This window comes from Thunnus thynnus, chromosome 19, assembly GCF_963924715.1.
Source record: "Thunnus thynnus chromosome 19, fThuThy2.1, whole genome shotgun sequence".
In the NCBI taxonomy this organism is placed as follows: domain Eukaryota; kingdom Metazoa; phylum Chordata; class Actinopteri; order Scombriformes; family Scombridae; genus Thunnus; species Thunnus thynnus.
In genome coordinates, this window is record NC_089535.1 from 9,936,877 (window position 1) to 9,953,230 (window position 16,354).

A 16,354-nucleotide genomic window follows, 5' to 3' on the forward strand; every position below is an offset into this window, starting at 1 on the left:
TCATATCAAGTGGATATCTGCCACATTTACAGTCTTTTTAGCTTTCTTTGTGTCTTTGTGTTTCCTCAGACAGTGTGTCCCTGCTGAGCTGTGGTGGAAGCATAGTAACAAAAAGAGGGATTTTTGCACAGATGGAGGACTGTGGATTTTGCCCCCCATCACTTATATTGTAAATACAGCATGAGGGGATCTTCTAATAGTCAGTATGAACAAGAGGAATGGTTACAGCAAGAAAAACATATTACAATGTTCATTTGGGCTCCTGACTGAAGAATGGTGTTCATCCCTCCAGTAAAGTTCCAGAGACTTGTAGAATTAATGCCAAAGGCTGAGGAACACCACTCTTCAAAAAGATATTCCCTCATTTGGTGTTTTGATGATGGTGGTGGAGAGCACTGTCTAACACGTCAGTCCAAAATCTCCCATAGGAGTTCAATTGCGTTGAGATTTGGTGACTGTGAAGGCCATAACATATGATTTACATCATTTTCATACTCATCAAACCATTCAGTGACCCCTCGTGCCCTATGGATGGGGGCATTGTCATCCTGAAAGAGACCACTCCCATCAGGATAGAAATGTTTCATCATAGGATAAAGGTGATGACTCAGAACAACTTTGTATTGATTTGCAGCGACTCTTCCCTCTAAGGGGACAAGTGGACCCAAACCATGCCAGCCCCCCACAGCATAACAGAGCAACCAGACCCCCTCACTGTAGGGGTCAAGCATTCAGACCTGTACCAGTTTTTCCTTTAATTTGTCACCCGTCTGTATATTTTATGCTAAAAAGACTTAAAATGTGGTATCATCATGTGGCATGATGATGATGAATAAACTCTTGGCCATCTTGGACAACACCTCCCATCCCCCGTACAAGTACCAGTGTGCCCTAGGCAGCTCCCTCAGCAACAGGCTGCTCCACCCACGCTGCTCTAAGGAGCGGTTCTGAAGATCTTTTGTCGCTGCAGCGATCAGACTCTACAACAGCAGTCAGTATTGCTCACAGCGATCACAGCGGTATCATTAGTGGTAGTAGTAGTAGTATTGTATTATTAGTATTACTACTGATATTCATCTCCTCACACTGAATTACCCAACCCCAGGCTCTGTGCTGACATATTCCTGCACTTATCACTTTGGAGCCGCTACATCTCGAGTTTTCCACTTTTTGGCTGCTATTTGTTTGCTGTTTTTGTGTGTGTTATTTATTTATACAGACATTTGTATGTTGTGTATGTCGCCTGATTGTTACTTGTAACTTGCTGCTGTAACACCTAAATTTCCCTTCAAGGGATCAATAAAGTTTCATCTTATCTATCTTATCTTATTCCTCCTGTTCTTATTCCTGGCAGCACAGACCCCCGACTCTTTTAAAACAGGCTTGAAAACCTTTTTATTCAGGAAGGCTTTTTCATCTTAACTCTTGTTATTTTCTTTATGTTGTGTGTTGTATGTTTTTAAAGCTGTAGCATGTAGCACTGAACTGCAAATGAAAAGTGCAGTATGAATTAAATGTATTATTATTGTTATTATTATTATTATTATTATTATTATTATTATTATTATTATTATTATTAATAATAATAATAATAATAATAGTAATAATAATAATAATAATAATAATATACCTAATTTACATACATACAGTACATGTTATTTAATAAATATGTGTTAAGCTTATTTTAAAAATATTAGATAAACTTTGAAATTATAAACTAAATAATAATATTTTGTGGTTTTGTAATTTATTTTAAAATATGATGGAAAGTTTTAACAACTGTCTCACTGATTTATGACGCACAGAGCGTATTAACCTGTAGTACCGCTGATCCTGAGTCAGTAAGATCATTTGTTAAAGTATAAAGCTGAGGCGCCGAACGGCTGCGTCATCTGACTCCAGATCGGTGCACGAGAGGCACGTCACCAGCCTGCAAGCCTCGCGGTATTTACGCTACCCAGAATGCCTCGGTCTTCCTTTCTGCCTGAACCGACATGGTGGGTACACAGCCGCTTCTTCTCGGGAATTAACTCAGCTCTTGTATCTATTCGCATCCTTCTCTTAATGTCTATTCATATGTTTTAAAATGTGCTTATCAACTGTGTGAAGTCTGTTCTTGATAATTATGTCCGTATTGAGCGTTGATGTTTTTTTGTTTTTGATAAAATCTTAGTCAAAGTTATGGTGATGTAGCCGGTACGAGTCGCGCTGTGACGGGCTGTCAGAAAGCTAAAGCTAACGTGGGTGAACACGCGTGTTTCCAGAGCAGTTTTCACTCTGTTTTCTGCTTTTTTCCTGTATTAATGTGATATGAATTGTGTTGGTTGACTACTAGTTGAACTCAGTGTCTACTGGAAGTGACTGTTACAGTTAGACTCATGCTAATGCTATTCTAGGCAGTGTAATGGTAACGGGCCCGAGCCTAACTTCAGTCGGTGAATATAGGAACGGTGTAGCTAGCAGGCTTTGCTAAAATCTACACCACTTCATAATGTTTAAGCTTTGTCACCTAGAAGGTGAGAAGGTCCTGGTTTGTAAACCGTAACGCTTCAGTTGCAGCTTTTAGCTAACGTTAGTAGCATCGTCTTAAGCTCGGTTTGCCTTTTAACAGCAGTACACAGTGCGAGTTTGTCTGGCTTTATTTACTTTTCAGCATTACTGTTAATATTTCCCTTTATGGACTTTAACAATTGGTCTTCAGACTCTTACTGATAGTAATATGCTGTATGTTGGACATAGTTTTGAGAAACTTTAGAGGTAATGGACGCAGCTACGCAAATGATTGAATGAGACAAGGCCTAGACATGCTGATGAGGATCCATGTTAAGATTAAATTACAATCATCCACGAGCCTTATCAGTCTAACTGGTGTGATGTAGGGATGCACGGTGGCCTCCAGCACTTTTTACACTTGTCACACTTGTGCAGTTTGTATCCTGTTTAGTTTACAGTTTCACCTGTGTACATAGACATTGTATGTTCATCCATTTGTACATAGTAGTGATGTTTAATTGTCCTAGTTTGGCTTCTTGTCCATGTGTTGAAGAAGACTGGTGCAAGTACATTTAGAGCCACTAGAAACTTGAGTCAAATTCTGTGTATCCGTGAACATATTTGGCAAATAAAGCTGATTCTTACAATGGTTATGATAAGAGCTTTACCTGCAGCTTAGCTCTTAAGTCAAATCAGTTTCAGCTTTAAAACTTGCAACTGAAGATTGAAGCCCTGTCTAACTTGGCCTTGATGCAGTGATGACCTGAATTTCTTCACCTGAAACATCCCTTGATGCTTTTGAGCTTTTTAACCCTGAGCATTGGCCAAAATATGACAAAACATTGGCTTATAACGACTACTTCAATGCACTCTTAACACTCTCTTCTTCTTCTTCTTGACAGCCTAAGGGAAAGAAGGCTAAGGGGAAGAAGGTGGCACCTGCCCCTTCCGTGGCCAAGAAACATGAGGCCAAAAAAGTGATCAACCCCCTGTTTGAGAAAAGGCCAAAGAACTTTGGCATCGGTGAGTAGCCCCCAAAGAAGAATTTAGGAAAAACTTGGAATTGTAGTGGTGCAGATGATGTAACGAATATTTGCTATCTTAACAACACTGATGACAATTTCCCACCAAGATCGCTGATGCACTCAACATTACAAAAAGGCTTTACCTCAGTTGGATGTCAGACACTAAACATTTGTTTTGTCTTCTCCACAGGCCAGGATATTCAGCCCAAGCGTGATCTGACACGCTTCGTGAAATGGCCTCGTTATATCCGCCTGCAGAGGCAGCGCTCCATCCTGTACAAGCGTCTGAAGGTTCCCCCTGCAATCAACCAGTTCACTCAGGCTCTGGACCGCCAGACCGGTACGTCTCAGAGGGTTTTGACAGTGTGGCGTCACCAGGAGTTTTTTAAGTTCATGCTTTTTTGACATGAAAGTATTTCAAAGATGGCTTATGGGCCCTTACCAGAACCATTGACACTTTGCAAATGATGTGAAAGAATATTTGCTATCTTAACAGTCATGATGACATTTCCACCAAGATCACTGATGCATCTACTTGAAATACTCTTAACTTCTCCCTCCTGAGACCAATCTACATGCTGCCATTGTGGGGTGGTTGAATTTAAATTGTAATGTACTTGTGTTTTCCCCCTCAGCCACACAGCTGTTCAAGCTGGCCCACAAGTACAGGCCAGAGACCAAGCAGGAGAAGAGGCAGAGGCTGCTGGCCCGCGCTGAGCAGAAGGCAGCTGGAAAGGGAGATACCCCCACCAAGAGGCCTCCTGTCCTCCGTGCAGGTGAGCAATACACAAGAACCAAAAGCTTGTATCTGAAGAGCTGTAGAAAGTGTAATTGATGGTTCAGTATTTCACCAACATTTAAGATTTATAAGGAACATACTTGTCTAATCAACCTAACTCAAAGATATTACCTGTCTCAACAAAAAGCCTCAATGAGACAGCACGTTAATCTTGTATAAATCTGTGTTGGTGAACATACTTTGTGTTTATCATCATGTATTTAAGTTAATGTGTTAGTCACATTAAGACCCATCTTGTGAGGTTATTTTAGTCTTATCTAACTTGGCCCTGATGCAGTGATGACCTGAATTTCTTCACCTGAAAAATCCTGTGATGCTTTTGAGCTTTTTAACCCTGAGCATTGGCCAAAATATAACAAAACATTTTCCAGGAAGACTGTTGGCGGATCAGAAGTTAATTTCAAATTCCCCTTCCCTACAGGTGTGAACACTGTCACCTCTCTGGTGGAGAGCAAGAAGGCCCAGCTGGTCATCATTGCCCACGATGTGGATCCAATTGAGGTAAGTGTTGTCATACATCGTTTTGGCAGCAGTGGAACTTGCTGTATTGAGTTAAGTTTTGAAAGTGGTCGCTGGCAATGATGTCTGAATTTCTTCACCTGAATCCTCTGTGTGGATCAAAACACGAGCTTTTTAACCCTGAGCAGAGACCACAAATCGAGAATACATGTTTTGAATACACCGTTTTTTTAAGTGGATATCACAGTTCTTAGTCAGATGCATCGAATTGTTCAATACCAAGAGGTGAGGAAAGTTTTCCTAAAATTTTCTCATGTGGTTCCCCTGCTTCTCTAGCTCGTCGTCTTCCTGCCATCCCTGTGCCGCAAGATGGGCGTCCCATACTGCATCGTCAAGGGCAAGGCTAGACTGGGCAGACTGGTGCACAGAAAGACATGCACTTCAGTTGCCTTCACACAGACAAACCCGTAAGTATGCACGTACACTGAGCAATGTTTTGTCTGAGTATGACACAGTATAAGAATTTGTTGATTTCTTCACTAGCAGTAAAACTAGGATGGATTGATAATGGCTAAAATTAGTTTTAAAACCTTTTTTTTTTTTTTAATTTTAGTTCACATCTTAAAATTCCCTCAAATGATTATATTCCAAGTCCCTTCTAAATTTGTATTTTTACAGGTCAGTTTCTGCAGCAGTGATAATTATCAAACTGTCTTTGTTGCTGACTTTTATACTCGACCTAGCAGGCAATTTTACTGAGGTCTTAGACTGATTGGAAGTAGATAAAGTGCTGCGGCAAGCTCAGCCATGATGCTGTAATCTAAGGTTTAATTTAACACTAAATTAAAAATAGGGGCAAAGTTGCAATCTTTTTAAAACCAGTAGATGTTTATACATTTATCTGCATAATCACTGTAAAGTTTATTGAATCCTGTGGAGACAGAGTGTAGCTCTGTCTCCAAATACTGTCAGCGTTGTATTGACGTGCCGTCTTCTTTCCTAGTGAGGATAAAGGTGCACTTGCCAAGCTCATCGAAGCCATCAAGACCAACTACAACGACAGATACGAAGAGGTGAGCCCTAACTTGAGTTTACTGAAGCATCTCCACTGTAGTGAAATTAAATGGTCATGTCGAAGATCAAATGTCACCATTTAACATTTTGTTTTTGAACTTGTTTTCCAGATCCGTCGTCACTGGGGAGGCGGCATCATGGGTCCCAAATCCACAGCCCGCATCACAAAGCTTGAGAAGGCAAAGGCCAAGGAACTGGCAACCAAGCTTGGTTAAACTGTTTGGAATAAAATTGTTATGTCCTAATGGAGACTGTTTGTTTTTGTTTTTTTATTATTACAACTAAATATATGGGATTTTGGAATCAAGTTGCAACCATAGGTTAATCATTTTCACTGTATAAAACTAATCTAGCACTGCGTCTAAGAATTATTTTCATGACCAATGTTAATTTTCCTGATGAATCAACTCTTTTGGTCTATAAAACAGCAGAAAAATGACAACCAAAATATCCTTAACAGTCCAAGACCCCAAAACATTCTACTTACTGTTGCATAAGATGAAGAAAAGCAGCAAGTTCTCCAATGTGAAGAACCAGGAACCATTAAATTTTGAGTGTTTGTTTTTAAAATTTACTTGATTGCTTGTCAGATTAGTGGAAGATAAATTGAGTAATTGTTAAATCTGTTTTTGGACAAGGCAAACAATTTGTCTATTTCAATCAAGTACTGGATCACATTGGACCTCACTGCATGTGTAGCTGAACATCCTGTGAGATTTAATTTCAACAAATTAAAACATTGTAAATGAATCTCTGGGCTGGAACAGATTAAATCAATATAGGAGTTGCAAGGATAATTGATCTAGTGACATGGTCATCTAGACTGGAAATGATTGATTTGGGCTTGTGAAATTGTACAAAGACAGACATGGAAAATGCATTAATACTAGGCAGTTACTTTGATCATTCATGAGTCCAGTTTACTACAGAAGTATAATTTTAGAGGTTCAACATATCTGGAGGGAAGATGAGCCTTAAAATGTGTAAGAATATTTAGTTTTGGGACAGAAGAGTAAACTTACCTAGAGCTTTACATTGGAGCATAATGATTTAAACTGATGTTATGAGGAAACACTGAGTGTCAGTTCAGTGAACTAGTGAGTGAATCTCAGAATATTACATGTAAGTAAGTTTCATAGCTGTGAATATGTCTCAATACAAAAACCACTGTTGTGTCAAGAGACTACAGGTTCTTTTCAATGATCAGAAGATAAAGTTGCTCAAACATTAATCCTATTGTATAAAGTATATCTTACAAGTTGTTATATGTGTAAAAAGAAAAAAGAATGACAGAGCAAAGTTAATTTATTAATATTCTCATACATTATTCAGGAGAATAATTCACAGCTATTTACATATTTGTCAGTGAATATTTGCTGCAGGCTGGTGAGCTGATGCAGTACAAATCAAACACATGACAAGGTGTTCATGTCTAATTCAACCATTTCACTGCATTTCACAATTTAATCTTCTTGATGAACTTTGCATACCACATATAAGAGGTTGCTGCACACAGGCCGTACCTATGAAAACAAAGCAACGATCAGTCAGTTTAGTTATTTTAAAGCAGCAGAAGAGACAAAAAGTTTGCATCTACAGTAGAAGAAAAGCCTCCACCTACCATGTTATGACGTACTGCATGTGTTCATTCCTCAGCGTGACTCTCGTCTGTCCACCTATCGGTCCGCCAGGAATGGTGCTCGCTGCATGACACGAGACAGTTGCATCCACCGTTTCAATACTACATAGTCTTTATTCATGCAAGTGGATTAAATAGTTGTCTTTTCTGTATAGCTTAAGAATTTGTGAAAGTGTGTCAATGATGTAGTTGAGACAAAGAGCATGATGGACTTTACCAAAGTCAGCATCGATGAAAATGGGCTCCGCTCCGGTGACGCGGGACATGGCCTCCAGGTCACGGAAATGCCAGCGGTTTCTGTCCACATCGTTGTTGGGTATGAAGGGTTTACGGGTCTCTGTCAGCCTGACGACCCCGACTACTTCCACCTCACCTTCCATCTGCACAGAAACATTTTGTTAAGTAAGAATGAAAAAGCTGTAGAGCTGCAGTGACTAGGCAATTAACAGAAAACGAATCTGTAAGTATTTTGATTTATTAATCGTTTTGAGTAATATTTTAAGAGAAAATGCCAAAATTCTCTTGATCCAGCTTCTTAAATGTGAACATTTTCTGGTTTCTTTGATCTTCTATGATAGTAAACAGAATATCTTTGGGTTGTGGACGTTTATTTTCATTATTGATGAATCTTTTGATTATTTTCTCGATTAGTCAATTAGTTGTTTGGTCCATAAAATGTCAAAGTTGTGAAAAATGTTAATCACTGTTTCCCAAAGTTTAAGATGCAACCTAAAATGTCTTGTTTTGTCCCAACCAACAGCCCACAACCCAAAGATTCAGGTAACTATCATAGAAGACTTAAGAAATCAGAAAATATTCACATTTGAGAAGCTGGAATCAGAGAATTTGGACATTTTAACTTAAAAAAAAGACTCTAATCAATTATCAAAACAGTTGGCGATTAATTTGACTAATCAACTAATCGAGTAATCGTCTGTCGGTCGGGACAAAAGAAGACATATGAGGTTGCATCTTGAGCTTTAGTAAACAGTCATCAACAGTTTTTGTCATTTTCTGACATTTTATAGACCAAACAACTAATGATTAATTGAGAAAATAATCGTTTGTTGATTCACCAAAAGGCTGTAGATGAAAAAAAGTGTAAATATAGCCGAGGGAGGTTAGTAAATCTACTGTTAATTTGTTCACATTAATATAATGTTTGGAGTTGGCAGCAGGAATGATGATGTATGTTAATAAAAATGTCCTGATGCATCATGTGATCCTAACCTGTCCCTTCATCCTGGTCTCTGGTCTGATCTTCTGCTTGGGAACGTATCCTCTGTTCACCAGGATTGTGATGCTGTAGTGACAGACAGATACGACTGATCAGACATGCAGTTAGTTATCACAACTACACGGCCGACTCAGTCCGATGCTTCTTCGCTTCTTACCCGAGGTCAGTGCAGCGGAACGGGGTGATGACATTGGCGCCCGTCTCTCCGCTGGAGGACAGCCTCCCCGCCTCTCTGGCCTCTTTCTCCGGGTCGACTGGTGAGCGGGGCAGAATGTAAAGCTCCTGTGAGTGGTCGTACTGTCCTCGCACTTTCACCCGTCTGTACTCCAGCTGATTCAGCTCATGTGGACTACGATCCAAGGAGAGAATAATTAGCCAATGTGCATAATAATAAGCTACAAATGTAGATTTGAGGGGATACAGAAGCATGTGTGTCCATTAGTAAAAAGGATGATTTATTGTTATTTGCATGGTAGTAGCTACTCGGAATTTCTTTCAATGTGTGCATATAAAGATATTTAATGGCAACACATATTCTGACCAATTTCTTCATTTTACTTTATAAGATTATTCAATTATTCAAAGAACTCACTGGAAGAGGAAGGAGATGTACGTTTGTTGTTCAATCTAAAGTGTGTGTGAGAGGTGTTAGAAAGTGTCCAACATGCACTACTTACTCAAGAGGAAGAGGAATGGGCTCTGCAGTCGTGAGCCGTCTCAGCTCGTCAATCAGCTGCAGTTTCCACTGACGCCGTTTCATCTTGACGGAAACACAAGTATGTTAGTGAATGTTGAGTGATTTATCTCCATCCAGCAGCAACAAGCTACATCAGTGCGTGACACCATAAAGTAAACTAAGCTGTACCTGCCACGTGCCGAGGCCGAAGGTGGTGGCAGGGATCAGCAGCAGGAACCATTTGAGGAAAGAGTCTTCTCCGCTCTCTGCTCTGGTTGCTGTGGAGCGGGACTGGCACCAGTTAATAAACCTGCCTGGGAATTGACGAAACAGGACAGGAAGTGAGGACGAAATACTGGATGTAATTTTGGAATAACTCACAAATAAGATAAGGTGGTATCATAAGTTTATGTACAAATATCCGGTGAAGCTTTGTTCTCAGATTAGAACATTTTGGTAAAAATGTACACTGTGTCGTGGAAATTTAAAGATGAATTCATAGAGAACAAGTCGTCTTTCAGAGTTTTAGTTCAGATTTGCAAATGCAGATCCCCCAGTTTGCTAGGCTGAAGAGATACTGTATGAAGTTCGGTTATTTTTAATTAATCCACTGTATCTCTAGGGAGTTTCTATCAGTCTCTGCTGAGAATTAAGAGTTGAAGGTTGAATCCTTATCTGCCTTTCCTCCCTGGACTTTCCCTCTCTGCCTCTGTCTAATGAGAAATAAAAGTTACAGTGACCGAGTCCCACAGCTCACCTTTGATGTTACCTGTTGGGAACATTTTCACACAGGAAGCAGAGAGCAGAAAGTCTTACAATGTGCTTTTGGCAACAAAGGCAGTTTAACATAATGTTAAGACAATAAAATCAAGGTTTCAGTTTCCATTTCAACTGATTTTTCTTTGTATTACTATAAAGTGGTGCTTGGTTTCCATAATCTTCACAACTCTAAAGACTTCACCTTGTAAATGTAAATATATTAGCCATTATTAGCCAAATACTGGTACTTCTGCTACCAAACCTTATTTTCTATTTTCTTAAAGGAATTTAAACTTTACATTAAAACTATTGAAATTTCTGTTAACTAAAAGATTTTTAAAAATGTTATCTGTGTGTCACCCTTATAATTTGTTCATTTAATTTGGGTAAATGAGCAGTGCCCTGTGGTTATTTCCTCTTTCTCTGCATTACTATTAATTGCCATGAACCATTTTATATTTTTAAACTGCAATTTCGGCCCATTTCATTTTATGTATATGGAATTTGCCAAAAATGATAAACAGTTGGATTAAAAATACATGCAAAGTGGAAACTGAACTCTGGCGTGAACATATATATACAGTGTATTTTACCGTCTGCTCGTTTGAGGAGAGGCAGTCTGGGCAGGAGAAGAGTCCTCTTGATGTAAATGACATGCGTCTGAAATTACAGTAAACAAACTCAAGTTTATATCTGCTGGCAGGGGTGGATTAAGTGATGTGGGGGCTGCAGGAAAACGCTGTCTTGCTTTATTTTCACCCTTTCTTTAACTGGGAATGTTGGTACTAGCAGTAGTAGAAGTACTCAGCACTTTTTTCTGAAGTAAAACTATTAATACTGCACAGTAAAAGTCCTGCATTCACATTTTTAGTTAAAAATGAAGAGTGAAAGAGAGGTATTATTAGAAAAATGTACTTAAAGGTGCAGTGTGTAGAATTTAGTGGCATCTAGTGGTACAGACTTGGCAAAAATGGAATATAATATTCATAAACATGTTTAAATTAGTGTATAATCACCTGAAAATGAGGATTAATGTGTTTTTGTTACCTTAGAATGAACCCTTTATGTCTACATTTGTTTCTGCAGTAGCCCAGAATCGACAAACTAAACACCGGCTCTAGAGAGGGCCTTTCGCATTTTTTCATGAGTTTCGTGGCCACCACACGTTCTCCTACACGCTTGGAGGGTGAGGTGTATTCAGCTGGTTGCAATCTGCAACCTCACCACCAGATGCCACTAAATCCTACACACTAGTCCTTTAAATTTACTTAAAATCTGTTATATAAATATAAATTATTATATAAATTCTTACATAATGCTGAACAGATTAATGAATAATAATGTATCATATTTTATTTGTTATAGTTTGTGAGTAAAATCTGAATCTGCAACATAATCAGTAACATTTATCTGTCAAGTAAATATAGTAGTACAGTGTTAAATCCTATGAAGTAGAAGTACACACTAAGTAAGAAGTATACAGCTGCATACTTTTCAAGTGCTTTGGGGGCCCTTTGTAAGTTGTTTTGGGGTACAATGAGTTAAAATAGTAACATAATTCAATATTTTTCATATGTAAGCATCATAATAAATCTATAGCTGTTTGGGGCCCTTTTAACTGGGGGGCCCAGGCAGGTGCCTACGTTGTCTAATGGTAAATCCACCCCTGTCTGCCGGTCGTACAAACAAACACTGAGGAGATTGTATTTTCTTAGGGATTTAAAGACGCATGTAATGAAAAATACAACAATTGACTCACCTTTGTCTTCAGTGTCGTGATCGTCCTGGTGGAAAAAGCCAGCACAGCTTTTAGAGAGGCCATGCTGAATCAAAACATCGATGAAAACGGGGCACAAATAGAGAGACGACCTCCTAAATAACAGCTACATAACCGACATGTTTCTAGTCGGAGGGGGACTTCTTTTGGTGTTACTACTTCCGGGTCAGGTGACGCTCCGCCCCGTTGTTTTTACCCACGTGTGTACAGAAAGTTGTATTTTATCAGCTCATTACTGTCTTTATGTGTCTTGTTTAGCGTCTCAGTTCATTTGTTGACATGGATCTCGCCTCCAAGGACTCTTACATTCAGAAATTCGCAAGTAAAGTCTTTTCTCAACGAGACCAGGAGCCGAAGAAAAGACCGTTTGGTAATGTTGAGCTAAATGTTTTAGTTAGCTGTAATTTACACCCTACTCTGGACAGCATATGTGCCCTTTTTCTATTCTGTAACTGTAAATATAATAATGATGTGTCGTTGAGTGTATAAATATAGCATTTAAACTTAATATGTCATGAAATCTGTGGATGTTACTACAGTTGGTCGAAGGAGGCGCTGTAGTCACTTGTGCTGATATTAAAGGACAGTTTCACTGTTTTCAAGGGTATCTTAAAACAGGTGTCCAAATTAACATTGAAATATGTTTAATTTCTAGATTAATTGATTAGTCAATCAACAGAAAATTAATTGATTTCGACCGTAATTTTGATAATTGATAATTTTTTTATCAAGCAAAAACACACTTACATACTTTATATTATTGTGAATTGAATATTATTTGGGTATTTTTGACTGTTCGTTGGACAGAAAAAAAGACCTGACATCACCTGGCTCTAAACAAAACGACAAATCAAATTTTAATCAACAATTAAATAATAATAAAACTGTTACTTGCATCCCAAAATTTTTTGAAAAAGGAAAACTTTTCACAATACATTCTACATAACAAGTTTGCACTATTACATGACTTTCTGATGGGAAATGTTAACCACAGTATTATTTGCATTCGGCTACTTCTCCTAAAAATGAGGAAACATGATCATGGTCCCATAATTTATTTTTTTTATGGTCACAGAACATCATATGATCTGTACTTTTCTGTCAAGTTATTGATATTTCCTAACCATGTTAAAGCTCCTGGCCTTAGTAACTGCAATGACAGTCTGATTGACAATGCAGCATTGAATACACATGTATTCAACAACAGGGCTGCAGCAACAGATTATTTCATTAAGCGATTAATCTACTTGTTATTTTCTTGATTAATGGTTGTGTTTTTATGGCCAATAGCCATAGTCTACCATCAGAGAAGACTTAGATTCAGAGAACCTTTGCAATTTTTACTTAAAAAATTCATTGATTATCAAAATAGTTGGTGATTTTCTGTAGATCAGCTTATTGACTAATCATTCTAGCTTGACTGTGATATTACTCAAAAACGTGTATTTTTCTCTGTGTTTAGCTCATTTTAAGGGTCAAAATGACACCGGTGCTCCAAAGAAGAAGAAAAAGTGTAAAAAGAAACATTTCAAAGAAAAGGGAGGCGACGAGAAGAAACCCACTCAGAAACCACAACAGAAGCCTTCAGCTGTTCCAGGAAAACAGAAAAGCCCGGCAGGAAAACTGAACGAGTCCAAAGCGGAGAGCGTAAACGGAGCTACGGCACAGACGCCCGCAGGTACAGTGATTCAGCAACATGCATCCAAGTTTAGTAATGCTCTAATGTTAGCGTGCTCAACAGTCACAATATTTCCTTTTCATCACTTGGTCTCTCATTGAATATCTTTTTTTTGTTCCTTTTTTTTCTCAAAGGAGAAAATGTCAAGTCCAACTTCTCCACAGTAGATGTTCTCCGCAAGAGGCTGCATGAAAAGATTGAACAGTCCAGAGGGCAGGTACGCAGTTTAGAAAGATACTGACAGAAAACTACAGTGATGTTTATTCACACTCTCTACCAGACTAATATTTCCAACATAATCTGAGCTGTACCGATGCAGTAAAGTCCACTCATCCAGTGCTTAAAGCGGGTTTAAAGAAATGTTAAAACTGTTAGCAGTACTATTTTACCTGAGTGTAACCAGGTTGCATCGATCCCTCAATTACAACCTTTGATTTTTAAAACCAGCAAAAGAAGTCGGTACTAATTTAAAAGACTGCAGTCCAGTTATAATGAATGTTTAACTTGTTTTGTTTACTCAAAATGTATTCTGCAAGTGTAGACTTGGAGATCTCATGCAACATTAAATACAATGAAGGAAGTGTTTAACATATAATGTATTAATGGTAATTTAATTAAATTGTCAATTCTTGGCTGTTACCAGCAGCTGGGAGACTAGTCATTGTTTTGCTTGCTCCAAAAAATATTACATTACATTTTACAGTTTACATTTGGTGCCACCATGTACTGCACAGTAATTAGATACTTAATATATTGATTTATATTAAAAACTTGTTTTCATTTCGACTTATTTTCTCTTTTCTAGTGAAGCCAGTTTACCATCTAGATGAAAATTACCTTTTGTTCTGTGTAGTGTCTTCATCCTTTGATTGTTCCTTTTGTGCAGACTTTTTATCTACATTTTAACAGCTGTGTCTCTGAGTCAAAGAGGCTCAGCTGACTTCCTGCTGAGATCATTTGTTTGTTTCTTAGTATAAAGAACTCTGAGACCATCTACTTTCAGCACGTCCGGAAAGAATCTGAAACCTTTTATTCCTGTTTTTTTTTTAAGATACATATTATACCCTGACAAATAGATATTGGATTAATAGTAATTTCCTTGACACTGATCATGTTATACCCATCTTTTCTCAGGGAGCCCCAAAGGATGCTTCATCAGAGGCGGTCCAGGCAAAGCGAGCAAAACGAAAGCTTGAACGGGAGCGTAAGAAGAGGAAAAGAAAAGAGTTTCGGATGAAGAAACTGGCCGAAGAAAGTGGCCAAGAGCAGCAGCCAGAGATAAAACAGGAAGTAGAGCAGACCCCAGCTGCAAGCAAAAGAAATGAAACTGCCATCGTCTTCAACAAGGTGGAGACCGTAGAAGAGGGATATGTAGACAAAATGCTGAAAAAGAAGAACAAGAAACAGAGCATGAAGGGCCAAATAACACCGCTGACGGGGAAGAACTACAAGCAGCTGCTCAATCGTGTGGAGGCGCGCAAAGCGAAGCTGGAGCAGCTGAGGGAGAAAGATGAGGGGAAGGCTCGCGAGATGGAGGAGAAGATGAGGTGGACCAACATGCTTTACAAAGCAGAGGGACTCAAGATCAAAGACGACGAGGAGATGCTGCGCGCCTCGCTGAAGAGGAAGGAGAAGAGGCGTGATCAGAGGAAGAAGCAATGGAACAAGCGTAGCGAGAACATCGTAGAGAAGATGCAGCAGCGGCAGGACAAGCGACGAAGGAACATCCAGAAACAAAAGAATGCCAAAACAGAGAAGAAGAAGGACAGGGCGCGAAAGAGGGGCAGAGTGCTGCCTGAGGACTTGAAAAAAGCTGCAGTGTAGTGGGAAGAGTGTGTGTTATGTTATGTTTTACGACAAAACAACATATGCAATGTCTAAATAAGTAAATCAGTCTCTTTTTATGGACATGATACAAAGTTCTCCTGCTGTTGAACATGTTTTACCTTCTTTTCTGTCTAGGAGTGAAGGTCAATAAAATGTGATTTTTCTTTATGATGAACATGAATGGTGATATTTTTTGTGGAATTTATTGGATTTACTTATTTATAATTTTACCAAATATCATCTTTCTGAGAGCTGAATGAAAAGATGTTTGTCCGCTGAATAATAAAGCTACAGCCAGCAGCTGCGTAGCTTAGCTTAGCTTAGCATAGCATAAAGACTGAAGACAAGGGGAACAGCGAGCCTGCCCCTGTCTCAATGTAACAAAATCTACCTACTAGCATTGCTAACGCTCACTAATTAACAAGTTAAATCTTATTTGTTTAATCTATAGAAAAAGACTTCAGTGTAAAAATGGCAATTTGCAGTTTTTAAGTGTGTTTTTCTTTCTGCTTGTCTGGCAGCTTCATGGTGACAATAAGATAGCAAGATGTACAACGCGCCCGGCCAAGAAATAGTCCCACACATAAATCCCCATAAAACCCTAAATTGTAAGTTTTACCCTTGGAAGATTTTTTACGGATTAAACGAGATATAACATGTTAATTAGTGAGTTTTAGAGGTGCTTGCCGTTATCTACAGAGCCAGGCTGTTTCCGGTCATGCTAAGCTAAGCTAACCGGCTGCTGGCTGTATCAATGTAGGGTAAGGAGGCGATGAGTGCAACACTTTTTGCATTTTGCTCAATTACTCTGAGACTATTTACAGCAGACCACTTTCTTAGTACCCACATCATTAAAATATGTCTACATATGATAATAAACTCAGAATTTGCATTTGACAAGAATGAATCAG

The 16,354-nt window shown here is 38.7% G+C and overlaps 3 protein-coding genes and 5 non-coding genes across 8 annotated transcripts; 7 read left to right on the top strand and 1 right to left on the bottom strand.

Annotated features, from left to right (window-relative positions):
* Positions 1-1,972: 1,972 nt before the first annotated feature.
* rpl7a (ribosomal protein L7a) lies at positions 1,973-6,099 on the top strand. The gene is made up of 8 exons (XM_067573974.1): positions 1,973-1,997; positions 3,396-3,516; positions 3,709-3,858; positions 4,154-4,294; positions 4,739-4,818; positions 5,113-5,243; positions 5,780-5,849; positions 5,961-6,099. The coding sequence occupies exons 1-8, from the start codon at positions 1,995-1,997 to the stop codon at positions 6,063-6,065; spliced, it is 801 nt and encodes a 266-aa protein (XP_067430075.1). The 5' UTR covers positions 1,973-1,994; the 3' UTR covers positions 6,066-6,099.
* On the top strand, positions 3,244-3,315 carry LOC137171393 (small nucleolar RNA SNORD36). The gene has a single exon (XR_010924753.1). It is a non-coding gene; the product is annotated as a small nucleolar RNA SNORD36 (small nucleolar RNA).
* Positions 3,566-3,637, top strand: LOC137171395 (small nucleolar RNA SNORD24). Its single transcript, XR_010924755.1, has one exon. It is a non-coding gene; the product is annotated as a small nucleolar RNA SNORD24 (small nucleolar RNA).
* Positions 3,978-4,048, top strand: LOC137171396 (small nucleolar RNA SNORD24). Its single transcript, XR_010924756.1, has one exon. It is a non-coding gene; the product is annotated as a small nucleolar RNA SNORD24 (small nucleolar RNA).
* LOC137171394 (small nucleolar RNA SNORD36) lies at positions 4,589-4,660 on the top strand. Its single transcript, XR_010924754.1, has one exon. It is a non-coding gene; the product is annotated as a small nucleolar RNA SNORD36 (small nucleolar RNA).
* Positions 4,891-4,965, top strand: LOC137171404 (small nucleolar RNA SNORD36). Its single transcript, XR_010924764.1, has one exon. It is a non-coding gene; the product is annotated as a small nucleolar RNA SNORD36 (small nucleolar RNA).
* A 1,038-nt stretch (positions 6,100-7,137) lies between the features above and the next one.
* surf1 (SURF1 cytochrome c oxidase assembly factor) lies at positions 7,138-12,102 on the bottom strand. The gene is made up of 9 exons (XM_067573973.1): positions 11,921-12,102; positions 10,755-10,821; positions 9,592-9,716; positions 9,404-9,486; positions 8,884-9,075; positions 8,720-8,792; positions 7,707-7,869; positions 7,472-7,553; positions 7,138-7,373 (listed from the first exon to the last, which is right to left on the bottom strand). Exons 1-9 carry the CDS (start codon positions 11,981-11,983, stop codon positions 7,307-7,309), a joined length of 915 nt encoding a protein of 304 aa, XP_067430074.1. The 5' UTR covers positions 11,984-12,102; the 3' UTR covers positions 7,138-7,306.
* Positions 12,103-12,109: 7 nt separating this feature from the next.
* surf6 (surfeit 6) lies at positions 12,110-15,618 on the top strand. Its single transcript, XM_067573966.1, has 4 exons — positions 12,110-12,308; positions 13,401-13,616; positions 13,751-13,833; positions 14,751-15,618. Exons 1-4 carry the CDS (start codon positions 12,218-12,220, stop codon positions 15,438-15,440), a joined length of 1,080 nt encoding a protein of 359 aa, XP_067430067.1. The 5' UTR covers positions 12,110-12,217; the 3' UTR covers positions 15,441-15,618.
* The last annotated feature ends 736 nt before the right edge of the window (positions 15,619-16,354 follow it).

What these genes read in the sequence shown, in the direction of transcription:
- rpl7a (XM_067573974.1), top strand. An exon ending in GCCAAAGAACTTTGGCATCG is followed by an intron (nt 3,517 to 3,708) that starts GTGAGTAGCCCC and finishes TCTTCTCCACAG; the next exon opens with GCCAGGATATTCAGCCCAAG. An exon ending in GCCTCCTGTCCTCCGTGCAG is followed by an intron (nt 4,295 to 4,738) that starts GTGAGCAATACA and finishes CCTTCCCTACAG; the next exon opens with GTGTGAACACTGTCACCTCT.
- surf1 (XM_067573973.1), bottom strand. Translation starts at nt 11,983, where the DNA reads ATGGCCTCTCTAAAAGCTGTGCTGGCTTTTTCCACCAGGACGATCACG. An exon ending in CCCATTCCTCTTCCTCTTGA is followed by an intron (nt 9,076 to 9,403) that starts GTAAGTAGTGCA and finishes CTTGGATCGTAG; the next exon opens with TCCACATGAGCTGAATCAGC. An exon ending in TTTCATCGATGCTGACTTTG is followed by an intron (nt 7,554 to 7,706) that starts GTAAAGTCCATC and finishes CGTGTCATGCAG; the next exon opens with CGAGCACCATTCCTGGCGGA.
- surf6 (XM_067573966.1), top strand. Translation starts at nt 12,218, where the DNA reads ATGGATCTCGCCTCCAAGGACTCTTACATTCAGAAATTCGCAAGTAAA. An exon ending in GCCGAAGAAAAGACCGTTTG is followed by an intron (nt 12,309 to 13,400) that starts GTAATGTTGAGC and finishes CTCTGTGTTTAG; the next exon opens with CTCATTTTAAGGGTCAAAAT. An exon ending in TACGGCACAGACGCCCGCAG is followed by an intron (nt 13,617 to 13,750) that starts GTACAGTGATTC and finishes TTTTTCTCAAAG; the next exon opens with GAGAAAATGTCAAGTCCAAC.